The 22,703-nt window shown below is 40.7% G+C and overlaps 1 protein-coding gene across 1 annotated transcript; it reads left to right on the top strand.

Annotated features, from left to right (window-relative positions):
* Positions 1-13,570: 13,570 nt before the first annotated feature.
* LOC129402457 (olfactory receptor 2J3-like) lies at positions 13,571-14,497 on the top strand. Its single transcript, XM_055129112.1, has one exon. It carries the CDS (start codon positions 13,571-13,573, stop codon positions 14,495-14,497), a length of 927 nt encoding a protein of 308 aa, XP_054985087.1.
* The last annotated feature ends 8,206 nt before the right edge of the window (positions 14,498-22,703 follow it).

Raw genomic sequence — 22,703 nt, 5'->3', positions numbered from 1 at the left:
TCCTCAGGCCAGGTTAGTCTTCCTAACCCCAGCAGGGTCCTAGTCTCGTTGTTACTTTTGGATCAAAATATAGAGTATTTGCTTCATTCCCTAAATAACTCTATGTTCTTTTGCAATAAGTTTGCTTCCTCCATTTAGGTAAAATTTAAGGGAAATCACAAAGAGAATTACCTGTAGATCTGGATAGTCAGAAAAAGTTACCAGGGTACGGCTTCCTAAAGATATGAAGTTGGCTTGCTCTTCAAGCCCAAGTTCTCCCTTGAACATGTATCTCCCTTGCTTGTCTCTGTGTCTTTTTGCCTCTGGAGAAGGCTTTATACTTTCTCTTGAACATGTGCTCCTCTCTCGCTCCTCACATTTTACTAAATAAATTTCAATAAAATCTACCCTGTCTTACAAACTCACAAAAAGGACATGGTATTATTGGAGGTGAAAAGCAAGTATTGGGAGGAAGTGGAAAGAAGACACCCTTATACACTATCAGTGAGAATATGAATTGTTATAGACGTTATGGGAAATGGTATAGAAATCCCTAAAAAAAAAGGAGAAGAAATTGAACTCAATCCAGTCATTCCTTTCTGAGAGTGTTCTAAAGAAATACAAAGCAGTAATTAAAGAGTACCACGTAAATAGTTATGTTACCGATCACATGCTTTATGTGTATGAGGCCCTAAGTTTGAATGATATCTGGTGCTGCACAAAAAGAAAAACCAAAACACAAAGTTGAATACTTTTACTCCATGTTCACCACAAGGTTATTTACATTAGCAAAGTTTGGAAACAGAACAGATAATCATTAGAAGATGAATAGAAAAAGAGAATGTGGTTTGCATAATTAATGGAATACTAGTCAGCTCTAGATAAGATTTCACCTTGCCATTTGTAACAGCATGGAAGGACCTAGAGTTTTGTGCTTTTGAGAAACAAGTTAGATGGAGAAAGACAGATGCAATAATTTTGCCCATATGTGCTACATTAAAAACAGAACAAAACAAATGAACAAATAAAATCATTAAATAAAACGAGAATAATTTTTATGGTATGAGACCAGAAAAGACGTGGAGAGGAGATACATGAATAAGATACAAGAGGAAAATCAATTGGTGGAGTGAGAATTGGAGTTTTAGTGATGGACTTAATGCAGCAGCACACCTGTACTTTTGTAGTGTCACAATGTGATGTTACATCAATAAAGAGCTATTACTCAGGTAAATGTCTTGTCTTGGTTTCATGTCTTGGAAGGTGAGTGTGGACTCTTATAATTATCAAAAGTTAAGTAGTTTTCAGTATGCATCATCTCTCCGGAATGTTGGAGGAGAGAAAAGTGAGAAAATCATTGCATTTAAAATAATTTGCTACAACTATAACACTTTATGTTATCCATATTTCCCCAAAATTCAAATTATTGTATGAAAATTAATCCTTGCTAGCAAGCACCATTAGATTGACAGGCTAAAAATGACCCTACAAACAACAGCATGAAGAAGAGTCAAGTCTGGTACTATTACCAGGTTGTCAGAAATTTCCCAGATGACTGGTTAAAATCTTCCCAATGACATATAAACATTTAAAATGATAAATGTATAGTTACTCAGTCACATTAGTATTCAGCTGTATCACTGTCATCCCATTGCCCATCAATTTGCTTGAGCGGGCACCAGTAACATGTCCATTGTGAGACTTGTTACTGTTTTTGGCACACGGGTAGCTTGCCAGTCTCTGCCTAGCTAAATATGTACTGAGTAAAAATTCCAAATTATGAATGAGCCTTAGATAAGACTTGCTAAGTGAAAGAAGTCAGTCACAAGATTATATTGTATGATCCTTCATATAAGTGTCCAGAGGCCAGAGAGGGGTTAAGACACATGCCTTGCATGTGGCTCCCCCCAGTTTGATTCCTGGCACCATGCATCTCAGGGGGCAGCCCTGGGGAATCCCAACGCCACTGGATTGGCCTGGACAGTCCTCAGCACTGCCTAGCAACACTGCATCCTTAGGTCCTTGCACTGAACAGTACACTACAGTGGTCAAAAATCACATGCAGGGTTCTGACTTCAAACAGTTCAGAACAGGGGCTGGAACGAAAGTACAGTGGGGAGAGCATTTGGCTTGCACACAGCCCATCCGGGTTTGGTCCCTCACATCCCATAGCACCACCTGAGCACCCCCAGGAGTAACCCCTGAGCATCACCGGGTTGGATCCCTCCTCAACAATTCTTTTTTCAAATGTGCTGGATAGGTAAATCTGCATGATGGAAAACGGATTACAGTGTTCTATGTTTGGGAATTTGGGGCAAAGGAAAATATAACAGCGAATGGGTACAGGGCTTCTTTTCTGGAAGGATAATGAAACTGGAATTAGTGGCATGGTTTACAACTCTACTCCGGGACAATTCAAAGGAGCAGAGCGCGGCTTTGCTGCCAGAGCTGAGTCTGCTCCCAGGACTGCAGTGCCCCTGAGCCTGGCAGGTTTGGCCCCAAAGCTAAAACCCCAGGGGGCCCGAGTGATGGTACAGCCGGTAGGGCATTTACTTTGCACATAGTCAACCCACGGTTCAATTCCTAGCACCCCATATGTCCCTTGAACACTGACAGGAGTGAACCCCGAGTGCAGAGCCAGGAGTATGCAAACCAAACCAAAATAATTGGCCTCCTACAAAATATGCAAAATCTTATCACTTTAAATGAACTGCATCTGAGTTATATCGCAACAAGGCTGTTTTATAAGACAATTAAACTCCCAAATTAACTCTAGACCTGCCCTATCTCCTACAGCTCTCTCAAAAATGACCCAAACAAAGAATCGAAGTTACTGAAATTAAACTCCTTTCTCCAATTTAACACTTTGTCCCTTCTGACACATCTAATGAGTTACAAATTTCAAATAGTTCTCTCTCTGGGGCAAAGAGATAGTATTGAGATTAAGGCGCTTGTCTTGCACGTGACCAACTCTGGTTCGATTCCCTGCATTGCAGAGGGACCCCCAGCACCACAAGGTATGACCCCCTAATTAAAAAAAAATCACTTCTCTCTCAAATCCATTTCTTTTCAGCCTGTTACTGCCAATTTCACTCATCCCAATTGCCTTCTATCTGCCACCCTCCATTTAATTTACCCTTCTACTCACCCTCTATACTTTTGCTAGGAAAGATCTTTGATGCTCCTAAAAGGTCTGAAAGATAATCTCCACCACATCCCTTCTCATTCAAAACTCTGCTGGCTTCCGATACTTGGTAGGTGAAAGACACAAACTCCAGAATTCCTTCAAGAAATTAACCCTCAAAGCTCTCACGGTCCTATTTAGTTATAGGCACGAAGAGACTGGCCACACTGCGTTCCCACTCTCGTTTTCATAAGCATCTCCTCTGCCTGGAGCATCCTGGGCCTGACTTTCATTCCTATTGCATCTCAGGACTTGGCTCACACCCTGTACTTTCCCAGCGTAGGAGAGCACAAGCTCTTCTCCATCTGCAAGACTCCCTTTTCCATGCTTGCATGCACACTGTGCATTGCCTCTCCATACGTAAGTATGGGCCACCTACTTGAGCACCTGTGGCCTCGAGACTGAAGCCACATACACCATCTCCATGTGAGGGAAAAGGCTCAGTGAGACCGCTGTGCAGTGAGGGACAGAACAGGATTTTATTTTATTTTATTTTTTTTTAAATTTTTTATTGAGTCACCATGTGGAAAGTTACAAAGTTTTCAGGTTTAAATCTCAGTTATACAATGCTCGAATACCCATCCCTTCACCAGTGCTCATATTCCACCACCAAGAATCCCAGTATAGCTCCACCCCGGCCCCTCACACCCCTAACCCCCCCACGCCCCTAGCCCCCCTACCCTAAGCCCCCCCCCCGCCTGTGTAACTAATAAATTTCACTTTACTTTCACTTTGATTGCATACAATATTTCAACAAAACTCACTGTTATTGTTTGGAGAGTCTCTCCCCTAAAGTCAGTCCTCAGAGCAGGATTTTAGGGCTGAATTCATGATGTCCCTGCAGTCCAAACTCTCCCCACGCGACTTTTCCCTGTGCCCTGCCGTCCCCTCCACAAAGGTGAGTTCAATCATCTTCCCTGTCCTCCTGTATCCCCAGTGCCCACGGTGTTTGCTGGTCATAGGAGAGAGCACAGATGTGTGATAAAAAGTGGGGAAAGAGTATTAGTATTCAAATGCCTATTTAAATATTTTGTATACTTATAGTAAAATTTAACAGGAATGATAAAATGCAAAGTTCATGACAGTGATCATTTGTGGGTTTGGTGTTGGGTCAAGAGCAGTAGTTAAGGGAAGAACAGACTTTATGTGCTAAAATTTCCAGAAAAATAAAAGGACAGAGTCTTTTTTTTTTTTTTTTTTTTGCTTTTCGGGTCACAGCTGGCTATGCACAGGGGTTACTCCTGGCTCTGTACTCAGGAATTAGTCCTGGAGGTGCTGGGGGACCATATGGGATGCTGAGAATTGAACCCAGGTTGGCCGTGTGAAAGACAAATGCCCTCCCCTCTGTGCTATCACTCCAGCCCTAGGACAGAGTGATTTTTTTGGCAATTCTGTGTTGTGGGAACACAGATGTTTTATTTTGAGTATTTTAAATAGAAAAAATAAAATATTACAATGGTATAAAAAGAATCATTAAAATAGTAGTTAAAGTTAAAATTTACTCTGGTTATAGTAGCTAGTGAATCTTGCATGAATTATAGACAGGTTATTTTGTTTATATTTTCTGTTTTTGTGGTGTTGGGATCAAACGCAGGCATGTGCTATCCATGGTGTCACACGATCAGCAGAATAATTAAGCTTTCAGTAGTGTATATAAGATTTAGGTATTTTCTTATTGAGCTCTCAAACTGTTAATACCACTGAAATAAAGACTACTTTTTGGTACATCTATAAATAGAAAGGATATCACCTGTAGTGTTCTTAAAACTTCTATTTTAAAAGTGGAATCTCTTTTTTTTAATTTTAATTTTTTTATTGAATCACCATGAGAAAAGTTACAAAGCTTTGAGGCTTAAGTCTCAGTCACACAATGATCAAATCCCCATCCCCTCATCAGTGCACATGTTCCACCACCAAAAACCCCAGTATACCTCCCATCCCACCCCCCCACACTTGTGTGGCTAATGATCTTCATTTTATTCTCTCTATACTTTGAATACATTCAATATTGCAACAGCAAACTCACTATTATTATTTGGAATTTCCCCCCAGCAATCAAACCTGCTGAATAGGCATCATTTGATAATTTGTTTTCCATTGTTGAGAATGAAGAATATATGAGCTCGTGCAGCCACAACAACGACTGCGTGGTTTTGGATTTCTGATATTTTAGTAATTAAATCAAAAGTGATTTCTGCCAGAAGTCATGTCACTGCAAGCTCCTACCTCTGGTTAGTGGGCTGTATAAGATGGCGGTCACCATGTGGCCACCGCCTCCACCGCTGCAGGAAGGAAAGGCCAAGAGAGAAAAACCTTTCCCCTCCGGGGGCGGCATGGGGTCATAGCTCAGTCTAGATGCATTTCTGTAAGAAGCTGCTGGGTGGCCAAAAGCAGTTAGTAGGCTTCCTGGATCATGGTCTTTTAGGAGCAGAGGAGCCATTTCGTGTACGGCCGCTCTGGATCTCGACTGGGTGGAGAGCCAGAATCTCTTCTTATAAGATGATATAATCACTATACTCAAATTTTCTTTGGTACAGATGAAATAGATTAAGTGGAAAAATAGTCATTAGAATGTTTATTAATTTTTTCTGTTATTTTTATTGAATCACCGTGAGATACAGTTACAAAGGTGTCATGTTTGAGTTTCAGTCATACAATGATCAAACACCCGTCCCTCCACCAGTACACATTTTCCACCACCAATGTCCTCAGTATTCCCCCCTTTCCCATCCTCCCCCCTGCCACTATGGCAGACAATTTCCCCATACTCTCTCTCTACTTTTGGGCATTATGGTTTGCAATTCAGATATTGAGAGGCTATCATGTTTGGTCCTTTATCTACTTTCAGTACACATCTCCTATCCTGAGTGATTCCTCAAACCATCAATGACTTGGTGATCCCTTCTCTATTCCTGCTGCCTTCTCTCCCAGCTCATGAGGCAGGCTTCTAAGTATGGAGCATTATTCCTGTCCTTTGTGTCTACTATCCTTGGGTATCAGTCTCATGTTATTTTATATTCCAGGGAAAATTCTGCCAGGAATTACATAGCCCAGCTCACAGTCCCAGTGCATTGCTGTAAGAAGTCTTTGAATTCAAAGTCTTTAGGCGCAGAGTGTCCGATTCGCGCTCAGAGGCTCCGGATTTATCTGGGCCGAGGGCATGCCGGTTATGCCCCCTTCCCATGAGTTCCTGGGAGCCCCAAAAGTAAAAACCGAATACCTCTGGGTTTGGAGTCACAGAAGATGGCGCCTGCCACGTGGGTGCCGCCAGGCCGCCGCTTTCTGTGCAGGAAGACAGGGTGGGGAGAAAAAAAAAAATCCACCCCCGGCAGCACAGAGTTGTAGCCCAGTTCGCAGTCCCAGTGCATTGCTATCGGATGCTGCACTGGATGCCCGAATGTGTTACATCTCTGGAATCAAAGTCTTTAGGCGCAGAGGGTCCGATTCGTGCTCAGCGGCTCCGGATTTATCTGGGCTGAGGGCGTGCCGGTTACGCCCCCTTCCCACAAATGAGTGCAATTATTCTATGTCTTATTTCACTTAGCATAATACTCTCTATGATCATCCACTTACAAGCAATTTTCATGACGTCATCTTTCCTAACAGCTGCATAGTATTCCATTGCGTAGATATACCAATTTTTCTTTAACCAGTCTTCTGTTCTTGGGCACTCAGATTGTTTCCAGATTTTGGCTATTGTGAACAGCGCTGCATGATCATTAATTTATAAATAAAAATTATTTAGATTAACTATACTGCTAATAGCAAAGTTTTAGGGCCCACCACCTATGTCTCTCACCACGTCCACTCACTCATGGGCCCTGCTCCACCAAGTCCCAAACAAATCTCCTAGGAGATGTGCACCAAGCAGCTAGCTCTTAGGGAATTGCTGGCCCCTGCTGCTGAAAACCCCAGAGCCCCGATGGGAGCTGGCAGGCCCCATATCCACCGAAGGAAGGCTCTGGCAATAGCACCCACCCCCACCACTACAGCCACGCCAAGGGCTCAAGTCCACCGCCTCAGGAATATTCTCTGCAGAGACACCAATCTCCAAATAATCTCAGGTACCAGCTCCTAGGGCTGAGAACTCTGTTTTTCCCCCCAGAGTCGGGGTACTTAGCCTTACCTCCACACCCCATGCTTCAGGAAGTCCCAGTAGTGCCACCCACCATCCACGTCTGCCACCTTGTTGACTCTTTGACCCAGACCATCATTGTGGAAGTGTCTGGTCCTGGTCAACACCTCCTGAAGCAACAAGAAACTTAATAAATTCTTAGACAAGGACTTACCAATCCTGCAATCAGATATAACGATGTTCACATAAATTTAATTTCTAGATATATTGATATTAATATTGCAACTTTGTTATCTCATCAGTTTTAATCCTAGAACTGTATCATGGTTGCTGTTTTTCTACTTTAAATAAGAATAAAATAAAATACACAGTACTTCACATAAAAAAGAACTAATTTAACATCCCCCCAAAAATGTTTCAGGCATATAATATTCCAACAACATACCCACTGCCAAAGTCTCATCATTCCTTCACCAATGTCCCACTGTCCCCTGCTACTCACTCCTAGTCCACTCTTGGTAAACTCAGTTCTGTTGGCCAACTCTCAGGGTCTGATGCCATTGGCCACTTGTTATTCCCTTGTTATGTTTATTTAGGTCATTTTTAAATTTGCCCTTCTACTTCTGACTGGAAAACAGTAAGGAGACTTCAAATAATTTAAAACAAGATTCTCTATGACCCAAAAATTCTACTTCTTGGCATCTATCCCAAGGACCCCAAAACACTATATTGAAAAGGTTCTGTGTTCTGTGTTCATGGCAGTACTATTTGTAAGCCAACTAAAATGCCTAAGAACAGATAATTGAATAACAAAACTGTGTTGTGCATATTTACACAATGAAGTATACTAATTATTATAAGGAAATGTGAAATTTACCTCTATGTGCATGCAAACTAGAGGATATCATGTTTAGTGAAGTCATTGGTGAATTAAAAAAATCAATTAATAACATTAATTTTTTTATAATTTGGCAAATGTCTGAACAAAATATCAAGATAAATTATTGATAAAAGTGCATTGGAAATTCAAACTCATTTTCTGAGTTTTGATAGCTATCTTTTGAATAATAGTTTGCATGGCCTTCAAGACTATTTTTATAATTTCTAGGAGGCAAATTTTGGATTTAAGTATTAGAGATGTCAGGAAAATAATACAAATTAATAAGGCAAGATACATGATTTAACCACTTTAAAAATACTTGAACCCATATTGGTATTATGCCATAGTGGTATTATGCATACTAGCCAAAATATGAATCAACCTAAAATGTCTAGGGATAGATGGCTGGATAAGGAAGCTATGATCTGATTTAACCCAATGAATACAAGTACGCAATTAAAAATGTAAAAAACTGTGCCTTTTGGGACAAAATAGTAGAATTTGTGATAGCAATAGTAATCAAAAAATGGAAAAGGACATATTTTATAATAAGAAATAATTAGTGTGCAGGTCGTTACAAAATGCCAGTGGACCAGAAGCTTATATTCGGTAGACTGGGAGCACCTGTAAAGGCAACTAGAGGCCGCCCCAAAAGCCTCTGTCCCTCTTGGAGAGCCTGGCAGCTACCGAGAGTATCCCGCCCACACAGCAGAGCCTGACAAGCTACCCGTGGTATACTCAATATGCCAAAAACAGCAACAACGACAGTCCTCATTCCCCTGACTCTGAAAGAGCCCCTAATACGCCATCGGGCTACACTAGTATGCGACAGGGACAAATGGAGATGTTACTGGCACCTACTTGAGCAAATTGATGAACAACAGAATGACAGTAACACAGTGAGGCAGTGAATTATATTAAGAAATGAGTGAAATAAAGTGAAAAAATCACTCGATGGTTTAGCTCTTATAAAACAAGAATGGAATATCAAAAAGAAGAATGGAGAAATGGATTGGGGGATCATTTTGACTGTGAGAAGAAATTACAACTTTGGAGCTGAGTGTGATAGGTTTATATACATATAGAAGTGTGAAGGTATATTCTTGTGAAGTTCTTTAGTATTATAAATCAATGATAAATTCCATTGGGTTGAAAAGCAAATTTAAATCAACTTTAAAAATCTGGTCTTGGGAAAGATGTATATACTAATCTTTATGTATCCTATAAAAATTAAATCAACTTAAAAAATCTGGTCTTGGGAAAGATGTATATACTAAAATTTGGCCCTTAGAATAATGAGGAATTAGGAAAGAAACTGCAGTTAATTCCAGGCAACTCACTGCCTCCTTCAAAACACAGTCTAAAGTGTTTTCATCCATAATGAGTGCCTATAGATACATTGTTTTCTTAGTATAAAAGTGGAGTATGATAAAGGAAGTTATTTCTCAAAAACTGATCTAACTAAGCCAACTCATTGAAGGACATTAATTGCCACTGTGGGATTTGCCCTCCCAAAAGTCCCAGTCAGAGAAAGAAAGTGGCATTATTCTTTTGTTTTCTTTAGCTTCTCATACTCTAGAAAAAAGGGTTCATCCCCTGATACACGAATGTTTTAATGATTCCTTCGTCCCCTGTTAAAACCCAGTCTTGACGGTAGGCTCAGAACTCTTGTAGCAACAATGATCACTGGGATATTGAGACTCCATCTCCTAATTTGATATGGGAGCACAGAATATAAGATGTAGGTGGCCATTCACACTGGCCATTTCAAGGAGATGAAAACCAGAGCTCAGATGGGTTCTCACTTAAAGAGGATTTTGATCAGGAAGACAAGTACAGGATTGTGGACTGGCACGAAAAGAGAAGAGAAAGAATTGTTTGAGTGCTACTTAGTAGGTAAGAGTATAAAAGTGCTAATATAAAATGTTGACCAGTGAAGTGGGGGGGGGACGTGACTCAGATTATCGACACCTTTCTCCTCCAAAATGTCTTTCAAAAACAGAAAGGGGCTTTTAAAAATTGCGCTCATGACAATGAAAGCCTTGCTAAGACTTTGAACTGACCATCTTTCAGAAGAAGAAAACGAAAGTATAAAATTCTTCAAGATTACATTGAGATTAAAAAACTTTTAAAATTAAAAATTAAATCATTATCATTTAGGTCACATGTCTGCAAAAGTGTTAATGCTTCTAGTTCTGATGGACACTGTCATCTTACCTCACCATCACCAAAGTGGCCAAGGGAGGTTTTTTTTTTGGAACTTGGATGGTATAGGGCCTCCTACCTGGAGACACTCTCTCCCACAGCACTATATTCCCAACCTGAGAACGTTTTTCTTCTTATAAGTCCTTTAGAAATGCTAAAGGATGAGTCATACAACAGATAAAGACATCTGCTACTTTAGTTAATGTGGTTTGTTGTTTGGGCATGTATACAAGGAAGGAAAAAATATATCTGCATTTGATGAAGCGACAATCACATCATATTTTTCATAACTTTCTTCTATCTAGGGAAATTAAAAAATCTTTTGTGAGTTGTAATCCTTCAGTGGAAGTGACCTTTGATGGAAATGATCTTTAAGATGCACCGTTTGACCCTGCATGTTTCAGATTCTTCCACTGGGAACGCTTCACCATCCCCAGAGCTTCGGCCTCACCTTTGGAGAGGTTTGGGCCTCACCCATGGAAAGGATTTCTTACAAATAGGGTCCTTTATGGATGCATGTAGTTTATTAGATGTCTTCTTCCCTAAAATAATGATCTTCATAGACCTTGATTTGATACTTTTTTATTTTTTAACTTTTTAATTTTAATTTTTATAAAGTTGTTCACAATAGTTCATTACAAATAATGTTCAAACACCAATTCCACCACCATGCACCTTCCCACCCCCTTAAGAGGAAAGTGTGTTCAGATTGTTGCATTTCAAAACCGAACAAATATGCACTACTTTTGGTACATCAGTGGGCTAGAGTATAAGTTTTATTCCGGGAGCTTTATTTCATATCTCTGGGTCTTGGCCGTTGATGAGATTATATGGTTCCAGGGGCAGTTTGTGGGTGTGACTGCCAAGCTCCTGGAAAACCGGGGAGCTGGGAAGAGGAGGCTCAGTTCTGTTCTGAGCTGGCTTGGAGATCTCAGTCACAAGTCCCACATACCTGGGTTTTTCTGCAGGTTTCCCCGTAGGTGAGGCTCATCCGCGTGTGTGGAGATTGAGCATGGCTGCGGTTGGGTCCTGGAGGTTTTGGGCTGCCAGGGTGCTACTTGGGATGGGGAGGGAAACTCAACCCACCAAGCTCCGAAGTGCCCCAGTGAAGACAGCCTGGCGCAGGGTCAGAGTGTTCTGTGTTGCTCTCTTCCAGGAGCTTTGCTTTAATACTATTTTAAAGCCAAAGTACTGCATGATTTCTGAGTTTTAGTAAGAAGTCTAGAGAAGTATAATAATTAGTGAGTGATGATCAATTTTAAGGTCTGAATCAGTTCTATAATGTTGGGTCAACCAATTTTTAATTCTAATATGTTCTCCCAAGGTCTCCCTTTCAGAGAATGAGTTATTAAGAGGCCCAGGATGAGGGAAGCAAATATGATGTGATAAAGGTAAATGAAGCCAGGCACTGCACTCAAAAATAAGAAGGGATATTTAAATGGGGGGATTATTATGCCTTGTTAAACAAGTACATCACAGCTGTAGTACTCATTTTTCTTGTGAGATTAAAAACCCACTGCAAGTATGAATCACTGAAGAATTACAACTCTGAATGACATATAACATACACTTTTAAGTTGTTAATGACTGAAAACAATATTCACTTAGCCTGACTCACTAAATGTTACACTGCCCTCTAATAAATACTCAGAAGTCTTCTCTGTTAGAGAATAAAAGCAAATGTACAAAATAGAAATTATTCCCAGAATATCAATAACACTTGATATCTTTAATTATTTAATATGGGTTTTAAAATTTTAATAAGTCATTTATATATAATCTAATTTTAAATTCTTTAACATTAATTTGGTCTTTAAATAAGATTTCAAAATGTTTGTAAAAAGAAAAGTATAATGAGCCTAAATTGGGCAATCTGGTTGAAAGAAATGTTTCTATTTGTTCCTATTTATCTCATCTCACTACTTATTTCTCAATAAAAAGATAAACACAAGTAGAAATATGAAACAAGACAAATACAGACAGACCTACATATCAATAATTCCTGTTCTGTACAAAGTTGAAAATCTGAGATCTGTTAAAAAAAGACCAAAGAGATGCTGGCAGAATACTTAGAATTAAATTAAGGAATATAACTGAATTTGAGAAGAAGAATTTTTAAGGATAAGAAGATATGAATTCGCTGATCATAGATCATTTTCATATATAGTCCAGGGGTAAGGTGCTTGCCTTGCACGCAGTTGATCTGGATTCAAATCCCCTGTACCACATATGGTCCCCCAAGTCCTGCCAAGAATGATCCCTGATCACGGGCCGGAGTAATTCTGAACACCAATGGGTGTGGCTCCAGAATATAAAAACAATTCATTGGCCAATGAAGGAAGGAAGAGAGCAAGGAGGAAAATGGAGCATAACTGACTATGGGGCTCCAGGTTGCATGTTTTCATTTATTAGTATTGGTATTTGTTTTTATTTATTTGTTCATCATGAACCTGAGCAGATGAACCATAATTAGAACCTGAAGATGGTTCTGGATCATTTGGGTTTTTCTAACATCACCAATTCTTCTATAACATTTATTAGGATTCTACCTACCAAAATAGCTTTCTCTTTACCATTTAAAGTATATTCTAATTTGGTTTTGGATTTGGACTCACACCAGCAGTGCGTGGGGGATATTCCCAACTCTGTGCTGTGGGGTACCTCCAAGAACTATCAGGGAGACCACAAGTAAGTAGAACATCAACGCTGGCATCATTTGTGCAAAGGATGTTCTCCAGCCCGTGGCGCACAGGCTGGTCCTCCTCATAAATTTTAAAAAATCTATATTTGTTTACATGTTGCTAAGAATATGGGGATTTTTATTTCTTTCCATATTTAATAATATCATTTCTCTTTTTTTGGGTGTATGTAGTGAACTTCAACAAATATTCAGGGGGTCTGTGGACCACTCCTGATGATAACGGCCCTGACTGTGAGGTCTGATGCTCAGTATTCCAACCCAACACTGCAGTGCTGCTCAGTCCCAGAGTTGCTGGGGGCCACAGGGCCACCCGGGAGGTACTGAGGGCACCTGCTGTGCTTGTGATTAGACTTGGGAGCCCAGGTCCTGCAGGCGTGTGCTCAGGCCCTTGGCATTATCTCGCTGGGCCCATGGTTCCTAGCAATGCCTAAGCTGTTTTCCACACGAGCAGCCCGTGTCTCTTTTCCTGTGTCCCCATGTCACTCATTTCCTTACCTGATTTGAGCAAATGTGCTTTTTCCCTCAGGCAATAAGAAATGAAGGACAATGGAACACATCAATGCGAGTTCTGAAGGCTACTTTGTTCTCTTGGGTTTTTCCAAGTGGCCTCATCTGGAAGTGGTTCTCTTCGTGGTCATCTTGTTGTTCTACTTGATGACACTGATCGGGAACGTGTTCATCATTACCTTGTCCTATCTGGACTCCCACCTCCACACCCCCATGTACTTCTTCCTCTCAAACCTCTCTTTCCTGGATCTCTGCTACACCACCAGCTCTGTTCCTCAGCTGCTGGTTAACCTCTCAGGCTCAGAGAAGACCATCTCTCACGCGGGTTGCATGACTCAAGTTTACTTTTTCCTTGCCCTGGGATCCACCGAGTGTATGCTGCTGGTGGTGATGTCCTTCGACCGCTACGCAGCTGTATGCAGACCCCTGCACTACAATGTGATCATGAACCCTCGTTTTTGCCAGTTGTTGGCTACGGCTTCTTGGCTAAGTGGCCTGATCAACTCCGCACTTCATTCTTCCTTCACCTTCCTGCTTCCCCTGTGTGGGCGTCGTCAGGTGGACCACTTCTTCTGTGAAATCCCAGCACTGCTGCGGCTGTCGTGTGCTGACACTCGTGCGAATGAGCTGACTCTCAAAGTCATGACCTCAGTTTTTGTGGTGGTCCCTCTCCTTCTCATCCTCAGCTCCTACGGTGCCATTGCGCGGGCCGTAATGAGAATGCAGTCCACCAGTGGCCTTCAGAAAGTCTTTGGGACATGTGGATCCCATATTGTAGTCGTGTCCCTCTTCTTCATCCCAGCCATGTGTATCTATTTCCAGCCATCCTCAGAAAAGACACGGGATCAAGATAAGTTCATTGCCCTCTTTTACACGGTCATCACACCCAGCCTCAACCCTCTCATCTACAGCCTCAGGAACAAAGATGTAAGGGGGGCAGTGAAGAGACTGATGGGCAGGGAGTAATCCTATATATGGTGACACGACCAGCATAGTAAATGTCATTCCATCAATGTTTCATCCATTTTACCGTTTTCAATCACTCATTCATTCATTCTGTCAGAAGTGAATGAGAAGTGTTACAAGGCCTCTGAGTTTTGGTAACATACAAGTGAACACTATCTGCCTAAATATCTGCCACTCTTTGATAGCAAAATTATACATGTAAAAGCAAAATTGAACATCAATATTCAATGTTTTTATTGTCACATATCTAATAAAACAAAGTATCTCTTAATTCAAATGGGGCATGGAATTTATTGCAAATGTGATAAAACACTGGCCTTTTGGGAAAAAGTTATTTTTAGTATGAAACTAAAGCAACTTGTGATTTTTAGACAAAATCATCACAAAATTTATCTTCTGTCTTTGGTTTATTTAAATACATAATAAAGATTTTTTGGCTTTGTCCTTATTTTTTCTAATGTTTAATTTTTTATATATTATATTTCTTTTATTTTTATTTTATTTAAAAATTTTTAAATTGATTACGATGAGGTATAGTTACAGACTTACAAACTTTCGTGCTACGTTCAGTCATAGAAGGATTGAGTGCCCATCTCTCCACTAGTGCCGCTTCTCCACATCAACATTCTCAGTATATCTCAACTACCCCCACCCCCATAGTAAAGATTTTTAAGTCCATGTTGTCTATTTAAATTTTACTAAGGTAGCATTGGTTTACAAGATTGTAGATGGTTATATGATTCAGGAGTACGGTGTTCCTACACCCAACCATGGCCATCAGCCAAGTGCATCTCCATAATTCATTGACTCTCTCCTTTTCATCCTCACACCTGCGATTATAACTTCAGTTCTGAGGTCAGAGTGATTTGTTACAGTTGATCATTGCCTGTTGCCTTGTTTATCATCTGGTATTTGTATTTTTTCCTTGGGTTAATTCACTGAGCACAACTCCATCCAGTTCTATCAATGTTGTGGCAAAAGAAAAGGTCTTGTCTTTTCTCTCATTCATATTTTGGTGGGTGACCATATCTTCAGTGCTCAGGGGCTACTTACTATTGGTGTGGTACCGGGGGTCAATATGGAGCGAGGCTGGACTCAGTCTCCCCTATGCAAATATGTACTCTAGCTACTCTAGCTTTTGGATTTATCTCCATGGCTCTGATTTCATCTTTTCTTATTGTTGAGCAGCATTTCCTTGTGCTATAGCACAACTTCTTTATTCACTCGTCTGTTGTTGGGAACTTGGGTTGTTTTTGATCTTTTCTGCTGTAAGCACTACTAAATTGAACTTAAGTTGCATATAACTTTTTAATTATGCATTTCTGTTCTTGGATGGGTACCTATGGGTGCAATTGTGGGATCATATGGTCATTTTGCTTTTGGAAACCAGAGTGCTGTCCGCTGCTGCCAGTGGTGGAATAGAGCAACTCTTCCCTTCACAGAGACACCACCATGCTCCCAGGAGGCCACTGAAAAAGGGTGTAGGATAACATTGGTTTGTCCCTTCAGCCTTGCCACAGGGAGCTTAGGTTTATTGAGTTACTCACATCACAGTGCTCCATTCCTCAGTGTTTATTTGTAAACTCGTTCTTTGTGCTCTGCTTCCCCAACCGGTCAATCACCTTTATCTCCTAATCAGGCTCTGTTAACTTGCAAACATTGCTTTTCTCTTCTTATGTCCTTTGCATGGTTAATTCAGAGCAATATCCTTTTTGTACAGACACAGGAAGACAGTTAATGCTATGCTTTTGTAACTTGGGAGTTAATTGATTTTGAATAATATTCAATTCTGGGCATCTGTTATCTCAATTGACGTCTCAGTTGCCCTTAGTTCCTAGCACCTCAAAAGCAATGTCCTGATGAGGGACTGGATGGACCCAGGACAAGCTGTGAGCTACCCTGGCATCGAAATGGGCCAGGCCAAAGCGTCATAATACTTAACTCTAAGTTAAGAGCATGGTCATGGACAAATTCTGTCATGATCCAAAAGGTAACAACTAGATTAGGATTCTGCTAGGGTTAGGAAAGATGAATCTGGCCTGATCACTGTAGTCTGAGATCTATAGCGAGATGGCCCCAGGAGAGCCACCCTACAAGCTTAATGTATCTCTTACTGTGTCCATACAAAATAACTGATCTTAAGAAGTAGAATTAAGAGGTTAATTTAGTTATTTAATTTAGCTAATTAAGTTATTGGACGAAGGAAAGGAGAAAAACCTTTAAGTGTCAATTTGTACCTGAGCCTGATACCCTGGCTGCAGGTGACCAGGAAGGGCTTTGATACGTTGATGGTGCTACTAGACCTAGGTGTGTGGTGGTTATCCCCGATGCTGGAGGTTGGTGAGAGACTAGAGAGAGACTAAGGCACGAGTGGAGTGCGGAGAGACTAGCAAGGGGAACAGGAGGAGATGGGAATGAGGGGCAGTGTGAGACTTAGAATGGGGAGCTTAGTGAGACTGGGACAGGTTCTCGGGGAGAAGGGAATAAACAGCAACTGATCACCAACCAGCCCGGCCCTCGTTTCCTCCTTCGTCTGCCCTTGGCATCAGCCATCCTGGTTGGGGGAGTGGCACGAGACCACTGAATGTGGGCGGTGAGAGAGAGCCAGGATTCTTGGTCACTTGATGAGTACACAATAGGGGAGTCCCTGGGAGAGTGGGCAATGCCCCTGCCAGGGTTCAAAAGTTCCTGGCAGGCCGCATCACCTCTGTCTAGGAACTAAAACCTGATATCTGAATCTTGTGGGGGAGTTTCAGAACATATTAAAATATTTCTGTCTAGAAAGGGATATGACTGTAGTTGATGCTGGAGATTAATCTCTAGATAGATCAGAATCAGAAGAGGAGATTGACAGATCTTGCACCATCTCTTTCAAAGTCTGGGTAACCCCCTGCCATCCCCTACTGGGATAGTTGTCAGACCGCAGGTGACTTCCACTTGATCTGCGGAGCCCAGGAGAGAGTCCCTCCCCACCTGTTGTTTAGGGGGCTGTGGATCTCAGGTTTTGCCTTAGCAGAGGTAAGAAATTAAGTTGACCTTATTCTTAGTTCAAATTCTCTTAGTCATGAGAAAGAATTCATAGAGGAGACAAAGTGGAGTTAAGTTAAAGGATCTAGAATCTTCCCAGGAAGAATGGCTGCTATATTAATCATTACCTCTGCTGGAGGCAATATCCTAAGGGTCTTGAGGAGCTCTCTCTCTCTCTCTCTCTCTCTCTCTCTCTCTCTCTCTTTCTATTCAAGCATTGTATAAGGTCAGGATACAATAAGAGGTTTCAGGGAACTCTCTGAATGACACCCATTCCTAATGGACCACAGCCTCAAATTAACTCATCAAACCTTCACTGTGCAGAGAAGAGATAAAGGATGACATCAAAGAGAGGACAGCAGTGTTGGCTGATGCTGCAGAATCCGGGAAAAGTATTAACAAAGCCCGCTTGTCCTTTGCCAACTATAAGACCACGATGACTGCCCGTCAACGTCCTGATGGATCTATCACATCTTCCAAGAGGGCAATGGAAAAGGTTATCCACGACTTCTACTCAGATCTCTTAAATAGCCATGTCCACCTGCCCACATACTAAATTCCGCAGGAAGGATATGTCATTCCCAGCGCTCTCCCTTCTGAAACCCAACATGACATTTTGTAGGTGAAGAAGCATACAGCACCCGATCCAGACAAGGTTAGATCCGAACACCTGAAGAATCTGCTGCCAGGACTCATCAATACACTCGCTCGGCTCTTCACACGCTACCTGTCTGAATTCAAGTTTCCATTCTATTGGAAAACCAAATGGACCATTCTGTTGTATAAGAAGGGAGACAACCATGGCATTGGCAACTATTGCCAGATCTGCCTGTTGTCCATCATCAAGTTGTTCACTTGAGTCATCCTGAATAAAATTGGCAGAACACTCAAAAAAGGACAACTATGCAAGCAAGCAGGTTTTTTTCAGGATTCATCACGATCAACCATCTCCACACGGTGACCAAGCTCATTGAGTTTTCACGAGACTTCAAGATGCCACTCTGCCTAATGTTCATCGATTTAAAGAAGGCCTTTGATTCTGTTGAGACTGAAGTGGCCATCAAACAAGGCATTCAGACTCAGTACATCAAGACCCTCCTCGAGCTGTATTACAGATCCACCACCAGGATCTCACCATTGTACAAGAAAGTGATTATCGACGTAAAGAGAGGGTTTTGGCAGGGTGATATAATTTCAACAAAACTCTTTAGTACCACCCTTGAGAATGTCATGCAATGACTGGAATGGGAAGGGATGGGAGTGAAGATAGACCTGAGTACCCGAGAACAGATGACTGGTTAAAGAAACTTCGGTACATCTGCACAATGGAATACTATGCAGCTGTTAGACAAGATGAAGTCATAAAATTTGCATATAAGTGGATGGAGAGTATTATGTTAAGTGAAATGAGTCAGAAGGAGAGGGACAGACATAGAATGACTGCACACATTTGTAGAATATAAAGTAACATAATGGGGAGACTAACACCAAATGATAGTAGAGACAAGGGCCAGGAGGATTCCTACACAGCTTGGAAACCGGCCTCACATGTGGGGGCAAAAAGGCAACTGAGATAGAGAAGGGACCACCAAGTAAAGGATGCTTGGAGGGTTTGCTTGGGATGGGACGTGTGTGCTGAAAGTAGACTGTAGACCAAACATGATGGCCACTTAATACCTGTGTTGCAAACCATCACTGTTACTGTCACTGTCATCTCGTTGCTCATTGATTTTCTCAAGTGGGCACCAGCAATGTCTCCATTGTGAGACTTGTTACTGTTTTTGGCATATCAAATATGCCACGGGTAGCTTGCCAGGCTCTGCTGTGGGGGCAAGATATTCTCGGTAGCTTGCTGGGCTCTCCGAGAGGGACGGAGGAATCGAACACAGGTCAGCCGTGTGTAGGGAGAATGCCCTACTCGCTGCTCTATCGCTCCAGCCCATTGAAAACCATAACACCCAAAATGAGAGAGAGAGAGAGTAAAAGGGAATGTGCCTGTCACAGAGGCAGGGAGGGGAGGGAGTGGGGTGGTGGTGGGGATACTAGGAACATTGATGGTGGAGAATGGGCACCGGTGGAGTGGGTGTAAAGTAGAAGGCAACAATCTTGATTAAGAAAATATTAACACGCGAGGCTTAACCTGTAGCAATGTGTTAGTAATATCTTATACAAGGGCTTCATTGATCCAAGGTGAGATACAATAATCTTCACATACTTTCTTTTAAAGAAATATTTTTGATCATTTTTGGCAGATTATTCACAATAAGCAATACAAAATAAATTATTTAAGGCCTGCTATTGGGGTATGCTTGGGTGGTGGCTGGGAAAATTGGAAATAGGGGTGTTGGGAAGGTATAATGGTGCTGATATTGGTGTTGGATATTCAATGTAATAAATCATCTTGACAACTTTGTAAAATTAAATAAAATTAAAAACTAAAAAAATAGCAAGAGAAGTTGAATAAACACTTCTCCAAAGACAATGTGCTGGCTACCAGGTACAGGGAATAAATGCTTATTATCATTGGTATTACTAACCAAAGTGACAATTAGATATCACCTTACACCAGTGAGGTGTATATAAAAAAAGCCATAAATAACAAATTCTGGTGGCTGTGGAAGACAAAGAATCCACACTCACTCTTGGTAGGAATGTAAAAATGCTTTAGCATTGGAATACAAACAGCATGGAGACTTCTCAATAAATAGCATATGATCCAGTACTCTTGCTCCTATCTATTTTTTAAAAAATAATATTAAAATTAAAGGCATGAATGAAAACAATTTGTGTCAGCAATTATTAACAAGAGGGAAAAGCATAACCTTAGAGATCTCATTATAAAGTTGAACATTCTTGCTGCTATTATGATTCTCCTTCTCCATATCTCCTGGGATTCTGGCACATTGAATTATTTTTTAGCTTCTCCCAACGGAGCTATTAAAAAGTTTTCAATTGACTTTTGTTATAGTTTATAGCACCGGATTACCTTTAGGATATTTTTCTCTCAGAGGAGAAATACAAGAAAAGTATTGATTATTGTTCAAGAATCAAGGTAAATTCATTAAACTCAACCCCAAGTCACCCTACCTTTTCAAATATCCTTCAGCCATTAAAGAGATTGATATCACCAGGCATTGGCAACTGTTCTGTGCAAGCATTAATAATTTTCTTCTCAAGTATATGATCTTGTTCAGTGGCAAAAGCGTTCATGAGAGGAAAGATGACTGAATTATATTGTGTTACATTGCAGGCATCTTTCTTAAGGAGGCTTTTTTCTTATTTGGAAGGATTTGGGTCTCTGAACTGGCAAAGCTCTAGAAACTCACTAAAAGTAATAAATACCCACGATGATTCAAAGTTGTTTCTGCCTCTGATTTTATAATATTATGTTGTCACGTTACTACTAATATCATGAGATTACCCAAGTGATTTTTTAAGAACTCTGATAAATTATGGCTATAGATCTCGCCTGAAGTTCCTAGGAGCATGACTTAATTGTACTATCTACTCACCTTAAGATGTACTTATTTGTGCATGTTTTTTTGGGGGGTGAGGGGTTACATCCCAGAGGGGCTCAGGAGGTTTGGATCCCACCAAAGGTCTCAATTGAGTCAACAGTTTAACTCTAGGGTGGGAGGATGTGGTGAACAGTGCTGGGACCCTCAGCTTGGGGACATTCAAAGCTGAATCTCGATTCCTGGGAGAACTTGTGGCTCCAGGGATTCAATCTGGTTGGTTCATTCTTTGGTACTACCTCCTGGTCCCCATCTCAATATGATTCCAGGCTTCCTCCTGGCAACTAATTTTCCAGGGTATCATTCTTTGACTATCAGGTAGTCTAGTTGCACAGTTGCATTTCTTATCACCAGTGGTTCTGCACATTTTATTAGATACTTCAAAATATTTACTGCACTGTGAATAATTAAAAGAAAACATCGCCTAACGGATACAACAGAGAGTGTTAAGAAAGCTAATATCTTCCATATCTAATTATTCTATGATGTGCCAGTGAAGGAAATGTTCTTGCAGTTTTTCCACAATATATGTTTTGATGGTGTTTGAGTATATTGCACTTAGGGAGAATCCAAAATTACTGTCTTGCAGTAATAGTTATAGTAATAGTTATTAGTAATAGTTATAGTAATAGTTATAGTTATTCAACAAAAAACTTTCAACTTTATTAAGTATACTAGCTTTTCCAACCTTATTAACTATAGACTCTCACTGAGTTCAAACTTTAGTTATGCAATATAGAATATAATTTCAGAAGTTTGAACCAATTTATTTCATTGATTTTTTGGGTTTATTTTTCAACCACACTCATTGATGCTCAGGGCTTACCACTGGATGTGCACCCAGGATCATGCCTAGTGAGGTTTGGAGGTGTCATTTGTGGTGCTAGGAAAATTATTATATGAGGGATCCTATGTAGAACCCTGGGCTGGAGGAATACCATAGCAGATAGAGCATTTGCCTTGTATGCAGCTGATCTGGGTTCAATTCCTCCACCCCTCGTGGAGAGCCCGGCAAGCTACTAAGAGTATCTTGTAAGAGTATCATGGCAGAGCCTGGCAAGCTATCCGTGGCATATTCAATATGCCAAAAACAGTACAACAAATCTCACAATGGAGACATTACTGGTGCCCGCTCGAGCTAATTGATGAGCAATGGGATGACAGTGATAGAGTGATATATGTATGTATATATTATATCCTGTGCTTTGAATATCACACACAATACAACAACAGAAAAATCACTTTTATTATCAAGCATAAGTATAAACTTTTCAATATAAAATAATGTAAAAATTTAAGCTAAGATGGCAAGTGATAGGTTATTGGAGAGTTTGTTTTGAATATCAAACAAAATGTCCAATGTGAAATATAGTAGGAAAATTGATCGATAAAGTCTAAAAGTCCATATCAATCACCAGAGTATTACATGAGAGAAACTTGTTCAATATCATGTCATTAAATATCTTGTAATGTAATTGGTTCTTTTTCTTTATTAAAATTTTCTTCACTATTTCCTTCACTTATCTCTAAAGCTTTAAATCTTTACTAACTGAAATACTGTGATTTACAATACTGTAAATGATAGTTTCATGTATACAGAATTCTAGCATCACACCCAGCACCAGAGTCCCTGCCTCCCTCCCTCAATATCTCAAAGGCCCCTC

This window comes from Sorex araneus, chromosome 2 (genome assembly GCF_027595985.1).
Source record: "Sorex araneus isolate mSorAra2 chromosome 2, mSorAra2.pri, whole genome shotgun sequence".
Classification (NCBI taxonomy): Eukaryota; Metazoa; Chordata; class Mammalia; order Eulipotyphla; family Soricidae; genus Sorex; species Sorex araneus.
The sequence above is the reverse complement of the archived record's forward strand: the minus strand, read 5'-3'. Positions and strand labels throughout refer to the sequence as shown.